Source organism: Alligator sinensis, unplaced genomic scaffold (assembly GCF_000455745.1).
Source record: "Alligator sinensis unplaced genomic scaffold, ASM45574v1 scaffold150_1, whole genome shotgun sequence".
Lineage (NCBI taxonomy): Eukaryota > Metazoa > Chordata > Crocodylia > Alligatoridae > Alligator > Alligator sinensis.
This window is the reverse complement of record NW_005841840.1, coordinates 3,958,026-3,965,810: the sequence shown is the minus strand read 5'-3', so window position 1 is coordinate 3,965,810 and position 7,785 is coordinate 3,958,026. Positions and strand designations below refer to the sequence as shown.

The following is a 7,785-nucleotide window of genomic DNA, read 5'->3' as shown; positions in this document are numbered from 1 at the left end:
AGAGTGTCTTCCAAATTTTATCGCTGGAATACACATAAAACCAATGGGATGATATACCACAGGTGCTCTCTCATCACCATTTTTAAAGACTGGGACTTTTATTTTCATTCTAATGTGAATCTAACTGATACAGAATCTTTACACACTATCACAACCTGAACTGTAAAGTAACCGTGACTATATTAAAATGAAAATGTATAGAAACCTAACTCCTATTTATTGTTCACTGAAGCGCTTGCACGCATTTAAAAAAATGCTAGATAAGAGAAATCTACCACCTAATTTCATTGAACATATTTATGTGGTTGAATGTGAAAATAAAACATTAAATCAAAAACATTTACTACAATCTTCCCCCAATTACCAGGACTTCCTATCCCAGGATCATTATAAGCATATCAGAAATACAAGACACCGACACCACTACGTACTAATGTAAAAATTGCCTAGGACTAGCAGCAATTAAACCCACAGGTGCTTCACAAATATGGTCAAACTGAATCATTATGAGTAATATTTTACCTGACTATAACTAATTATACATTTTGATCATTTTGGGCACAATTTACAGCTTGCTTGCTAACTTTCATCATCATCCTCAGCAAACAGTTTAGTTTTCATTAAGTACTACACAAAGAACTGGAACAAAGTCTATTAAATCAAAGGCCACTGATAATGTAAATAACTACTTGTACAACCTTCAAACCATTTTCACCAACAGATGATCTCCTTCCCACCACAATTCTGCTCTCAAAAAATTCAGCAAAAGACATCATATTAACTCAGTCCATCATAAATGGACACCACTTTTTCATATTAGATAATCTGCTAAAATGTTAACCCTTTCCCTCCAGTTTGAAAATCCAACCTATGAAGAGCAGACAACTGTTTAGGCCTCCTGAACTGGTAGAGATTTGACAACTAGACAGATGTTTTCAGCATCGATATACAGCGTGTGAAATAGTCTGACTCTCAGAATAAAACAGACCTCTGCTCTAGTACTGAGGATTATTTTTGTCTACAAAAGAAGCTAAAACCAGTGTGTCTGCATGCACATGCCTAATACCACTTGTAATAAAAACAGAACAGAACAGACTCATTTAACAACAACAAATTGAACTGAGAGCTTTTACTGCCCAATAAGAGAAGGTATGACCAAGCAGTATAGGCCTGAAGTGCAGATATTACAGTGCCCTGTAGTAGGAATGTTTTAAAGCACTCCTCATGTTTAGTTATGTCAGTTCCTTTAGATGATGGAAAACAATGTTTATAGTACAGATCTAGATTACTACTAATGAAGAACCACACAATGAAACTGACTAATGAGCAAGAATATTAAGGCCAAGAACATTAGAAGAGAAAATCAGATTTGTTCAAAAGAGATAGAGAAATGAGACTTTTTTAAAATATACCATTAACCTACTATTTAAAAAAGCCCTCACAACATCTGATTGTGTCACATTTTTCCAAAACACCATTGTTTAAAACCAAGAAAATTACACCTCACAGGCAATCTTTGCACCCAAGAGATAAGGTTAAATTTAAAACACTTGGAAGCCTTGTTAATACTAAGGCTTTATCCAGGGGTTAAAGTTTGTGGGCTCAGGAATAAATAAGTCATTTGCACTGTAAGTGATGTCCAGATTCCCACCCCCAGTTGTAGCGTTAGGATGAAGTCACCAAGCCAGTGCTGATTCAGGCTTCTACACAGTTGTATGGAATCATTGGGAAAAAACTAAATTATGCTCTAAATTATTAGTCAGAGGAAAAAGTCTGTGGGCTTTGGCTCCCTGCAGGATTCATAGATTGTAAGAGGCTGGAAGGGACCTCAGAAGGCCCTTGCACCAAGCAGGAAAGACAACTGGGGTGAGGTGACCCCAGCAAGGTGCCTGTCCAGTCTCTCCTTGAAGCTTTCCAAGGTAGGCGATTGCACCACCTCTGGAGGGAGCTTAGTCCACAGTCTGGACACCCTAGTTGTGAAGTAGTTTTTCCTAATGTTGAGCCTGAAACAGTCTTCCTGGAATTTGTGACCATTACTCCCAGGTCCCTCAGTCTTTCCTCGTATGGCTTGCCTTGTAAGTCTCTGATCATAAAAGAAAGAGGGTAGATGTGCACCTTGGAGATTAACTAAAGCATGTGCACGCAGACACACAAGTTTTTGTGTACTGATGAAGCGAGCTTCTTCAGCCCAGGAAAGCTTTTACTATACACATAATAGTGTGTGCGTGTATACACACACAGAGGAGAGAGTCATCTATATATACATATATATATATATATATACACACACACACACACACGCAGCACAAGCTTTTGTGAATTTTAAAGTGAGTTTTAGCTCAGGAAAGCTTGTGGTATACACATAGTAGTGTATGGGCCGTGCGTGGGTATGTACACACACACACACAAAGATAAATATACGTATACCTAGAGACAAAGCACGCGCTTTTGTGGTTTGAAAGGAGCTTCAGCTCGGAAAAGCTAAAGCTAACTACGTATATATGTATATGGGTGATGTGTGTGCACACATATATGTACACCCCCAACTGTATGCATGCACATTTGCACAAGCTTTCCTGAGCTGAAGCTCACTGAATCAGTTCACAAAAGCTTGTGCCCTGCGTACAGACATGCTTAAGTATTTGCATATCTAGCAAGATAGGCGCATAGGAATAAGTAAGATGTGTGTGCATGTGTACACACACATACACACACTGTGGGTTGCCTGTGAGGTGCGGCTGGCTCTCCCCTACCCCGACCCTCCGGGGCCCGGCGCGCAGCCGCAGGGGGGCGGGCGAGGCGCTCACCGGGCCCGTAGAACTTGCTGCCGTTGGTGACGTCGAAGACCTTGCCGTTAACGGCTAGCAGGATGTGCGGCTTGCGGGCGCCGTCGAACTCGCGCAGCTGCTCCAGCGTGAAGTCCCGGCGCTTCATGCGGGGCAGGGCGGCGGCCTCGCCGGCCCCCCCCCCTCCCCCCGCTGCCGCCTCTTCCTCCGCGCCCGCCGCCCCCAGGCCGTCGCTCCCCTCAGTCCTTAGCTGACCGTCCCCATCGTCCGCCATCATTGCCAGGCCAGCGCCTGCCCGCCCGCCGGCTCCGCCCAAGACGGGGTGGGAGGGGGGAGGGGAGATGGCGCCAAGGGGCGAGGCTCATGCTCCCTCCCCTCTGCTCGCTCCCATTGGCCACCGGGGGAGACACGTTACCGCCGCGGGCTCGCGGTCCGCGTGCCAATCAGACGCACCTAGAGCCGCAACTGCCCCGGCGCGCGCTCACTAGCGGAGGGCGCGCGCGTGCGCAGTGCGGGGCGAGCGGAGGGTGGGGCGCCCAGCGGGGATAACAAAGGGGTTGTGCCTGAGCTGCGAGTGTAGTCGGTGCCTCTCTAGCCCCAGGTTGGATGCAGCGAGATGGGGCGCGGGAGCCCGGCTGCAGGGCGGGTACCTAGGCATCACACAGAAGCCCGGGGGGATACCAGCTTGTGTGGTACAGCCCTGCTGAGGGCGGGTTTTTACCACAGAGCTGCCGCGTCCCCTCCCCTCCCCTCTCACGGCTGGCTACCGCCATCAAAGCTGCCGCGGTGCGCCTGAGGGAGGCATTTGTAGACATGGCTGCAGTGGGTTGGGAAACGGGGAAAACCCGCCCCAAGGGGCTGTAGTTGCTGCGGCCCGCCGGGCGCCACAGCCCCCAGAGCCGTTATCAACGGACAGGCGCACGCCAAGGCGGGGAGCGCTTAGCGGCCGCAACGGCGCTGATGCTGGCCCCGCGCAGCCATTAACTGCTTAATCCCTTCGACACCCCCCTGAGGCAAATGAGTAAGCACCGGCCATCACACGGGAGGGGGGATTCAAGTGCTCACCTTCCCTCCTCCTCCGGGAGGCTGAAATGGGTTCCTTATTCCCTGTTCCTTTTTCAAAGCTAATCTTTTACACACTTAAGGGTTGTTAGCAATGAAACAGACAGACTAAAGAGTTAGAACAATGAAGATTTATTTATTTTAAATTTGTATCTGAGGCCAATTAGCTAAAACTAACTCCAAATCCAAGAGTCCAGACCCAGAAGTGGCCCCACTACGGGCAAACGTTCTTCACCCGCACTTTGGGCTTCAGATGTTCCCAAAACCTTTGGCAGGCATCCTACTTGCAGGCCCAAGCCCAGAGGCTTGGGGTTCGGATGCCCCCAAGTTTCACTTGCCCTCAGCCATAAAGCGCTCGGAGCAAGCAAGGGAGGAGGCTCCCATTTCCATAAACTGGGCTTAAAGCCACTGCGCCTCCATGGGTACTGAACCAGGCCAGAAGAGCAGTTCTCCTGGGGTGCGGTTCAGGAAAACTGCCTTGTTGGACACAGATCCATGGTATTTCCCCTGCTGGGTTAAGAAGCCACTGTACTTAATCTGAGCCTTCAAGAGGCTGAGAAGCGATAGCTGCTACATGAATATTTATTCACAAAAATGCCAAATATGATCATGTATCAATTATATTGCCCTGAAAAAGGAGCTGAGATTGAGCAAAATCCTTTTTGGGTCACTCCGAACAGACTTGGGAATCAAGAACCAACTTCAGCCTCCTCTTCCTCCTTGGGGTTTAATTGAGTTACTCTCTGGTTAGCTAATGATCTCTAGGACTGTTGATACTGGTATCACATATTCACTGGATGTACTCTTCTCTGGTGTTTCCAGCATTATTGGTTACATCCTAGAGAGAGTCTTAGTGAAGAGTGAAATAAATAGTCCTTCCTCCTTGCTCTGTGTTCAGCCCTTCAAACAACAGTCACTTCCAAGCAGGCTGCATTTATTTCAAGTTAACAACAGAGGGCCTGATTAAAATTTGGTGATGTCAGAGTGATGTTGAAGCCATGATGTTCCAGGAGTGATGTGAGGGGCAAGGGTTTCTTAGGGTGGTATCTTTTACTGGACCAACTTTTATTAGTCATGCAAAACATTTTTCCTCAAATCTGATCAGAACAAGCCTTAAAATTTACAATATTAAGGAATTTCTCTCACACCACCCAATCAGTAATGAATTGGCAACTACTGTACTACTGTTTTTTTAACAGGGCACCATAGAATATACTAGAACCATAGAATATACTAACTGCACTGGCTGGGCATAATGGGTGTAGGTTAAGAAAAGGCAGAGTTTTAAACTTATCTCCTGATTTCCTTGCCCTTGTGAGTTGAATTCAAAATCTTCACAATAGTTTACTATGTTCTTTTAGCTTCTTTTGTATTTTATGCTATATAATAACATTTAAAACCTGCACACACACATATACTAAACTAATATATAAAATATTTTCAGACATCCTGGGCATGTTTACACTTTGCCCTACGGCAATGTTACTGAACCGTGCTTTAGTACTTCCCATAGTATATTCCCCCATACTGTGCCGTGCACATAGAGCATGGTCAGTTTTAGCTACTACTTCGCCATAGTGATGTGCTAGAATGGGGGAGCATGCCACAACAGCGAAGTAGCTGCTCATCATGTGCAGACTCACGTGATTGCTACATCATCATAGCGCGTCATGTGACGTAGGGTGATATGTAGATGTGCCCCCTGACTGGTAAACCTTACCTGCATGTGTAACAAGTGTCTAGCATCATTGTCATCTGTCCCTCAATGGAAAGATGATAGTTTTCTATCAAATAAAGAAGTCATCAGTGAGTCAGTAGGTGACTGAGGAAGCAGACTTGGCAAATAGTTCTAGGAGGAAGGAGTAGTTCCTGGTGATGTCTGGTCGCAGTCCCTGCCTTTTTTCTCTCTCCTCTATCTGCCTCTATAGTGAGGCAAGTTTGCTCAAAATGGTTGATGCCTCGTTGTACCATTGGGGACTATTAAGTGCACGAGTCTTTCAGGTATTGATGTTAATGCTGTATTTCTTCAGATTAGCTTTCAAAGCGTCCTTGAATTTCTTCTTTTGTCCACCCCTAGAGCAGAGACCATCAATGAGCTAGCTGGGAATGTAGGATCTATTTTGTGAGTCAGTTGCCAGGCATCCGTGTGACATCTTCTGTCCAACGGAGTCTGGTGCCCTATAAACATGGCTTTAATGCTGGGGGTGTTTGCTTGAGCCAGAAGGCTGGTATTCATTCTTCTGTCCTGCCAGGTGACATGGATAATTTTCCAGATGGATGGTAAATTCCAAAGCTCTCAGCTGTTTCTGATATGTCATTCAAGTTTCACACCCAAGCAACAGAGTAAGAGTGACAACAGCCTGGTAGACAAGAAGTTTGGTCTGGGTCCTGAAGTCATAATCATTGAAGACACAATTTTGGAGGTGTCCAAAGGAAATACTGGGAAATTTTATCTGGTGTTGAATATCATTGTCTGTATTTACTTTTTGGGAAAGGTGGCTAGCCAGGTAGGAGAAATGCTTAACATTCTTTGAGGACTATCCTCTAATTGTAATATGTGGAGGAGCAGTTGGTTGGTTTGGGGTGGGATGGTAAAGTATCTTGATTTTCATGAAGTTGACAGAGTGTTAGTGCAATCACACATCCTTGCTTGCCTTCAGTTCTAATAGAGAAGGGGTTTAATAATAGAGTTCTAACAGCAAATGGCTCTGGTTCTAAATCATTGCTCAGGAGAGTTGCTGTCATATTGTCATGATGAAGCCTGATTATGCTAACTAATGTTGGCGGGCATCCAGATCTCATCAGGGTCTTGCATATGTGTTATTCTGGGTCTTAGGAAGAAGCCGGAAGACTCCTTTTCCTCATTAAGCCTTTATTGTAACAACTAACTCTTCACCCAAAGTGGTCGACTGATGGATGATATCGCTCTTTAGTAAGGGAGTTAACCCTTACTACTACATCCCCCTTTCTCAAGGGAAAACTTGATACACAGTTACAAAAGGAACCTAAACAAAGCAGAAACATTGGTAAGTCTATTCATTTAGACCCTATTAGTACACAGGTCTAATCTCTTCAGTGGAACTGAGGTGTGTCTAGACCTTTTGTGGTAAACAGGTGGAATTTGCAGAGATGTTCTTGATTCCTACAGAGAAGATCACTATGTGTCTGTGGCAGCATGGAGAGAATCCAAGAAGAACCTTACCTGCAGAGACAGTGAGAGACAGTGAAGCAGCAACGAAAAGCGGTGCCGAGCAAAAGGACAAACACAGAGGAAACTCCATCACCAACATGATCATGCTTTATAAGCACATGCTGCTGCTGCCTAAAGAGGAGGAACCCCATGCCCAGCTTAAAAATGACCCAACCCAGGAACCCGGGAGAACCGAAAGTGAGGTCTGGAAGCCCCGGGAGGGGTGAATGGTGGAAAGCAGCCTGCTGGCAGCAAACCCATCGAAGGGACTCAGAGGAGCCAAATGACTTACCCACAAGTGTGTCTTGGCAGTCAGGGACAGATGATTGGGACCAGACAGAGAAGAATTATGAGTACAGTGTGGTCAAGCATGGTTCATACTGGACTGTTCTGACTGCAGACCCTAAAGTCAGAGGGGTCTAGCAAGACAAGGACCTGAGTGGTCCAACTCTGGGCTAGAGGACTGTGATAAGGGACTAAGCCCTGGAGTGATCTCTGAGTTTTCCTATGTGTTTTTGCTTTATATGCTATCGACCTCAGAAGGCACTATAAGAAAGCATAGCCTGCATGCCCTTGAACATCTTTTTAAGATCTTGAATGTTGGCGTAAGGCGGGGTGTACGGGAGATGGAGCCCCAGAAGACAGTGCCAGGGCTGGATTAAAGACAACACGCACGGGGACTAAGATCTTCCTCCCAAGTGATATAGAAGAACAAGTCATGGCAGGGAAGAGGGGTTGGCCCTCACC

General features: G+C 45.8%; 1 protein-coding gene across 1 annotated transcript in view; it reads right to left on the bottom strand.

Annotated features, from left to right (window-relative positions):
- The window catches only part of PGRMC2 (progesterone receptor membrane component 2), a 22,847-nt gene extending 19,669 nt beyond the window's left edge, over positions 1 to 3,178 (bottom strand). Inside the window, exon 1 of the mRNA XM_006015627.3 lies at positions 2,808 to 3,178. Within this exon, the coding sequence (XP_006015689.2) occupies positions 2,808 to 3,063 (256 nt within the window). The 5' untranslated portion in view covers positions 3,064 to 3,178. The remainder of the gene's footprint in view (positions 1 to 2,807) is intronic.
- Between the last annotated feature and the right edge of the window lie 4,607 nt (positions 3,179 to 7,785).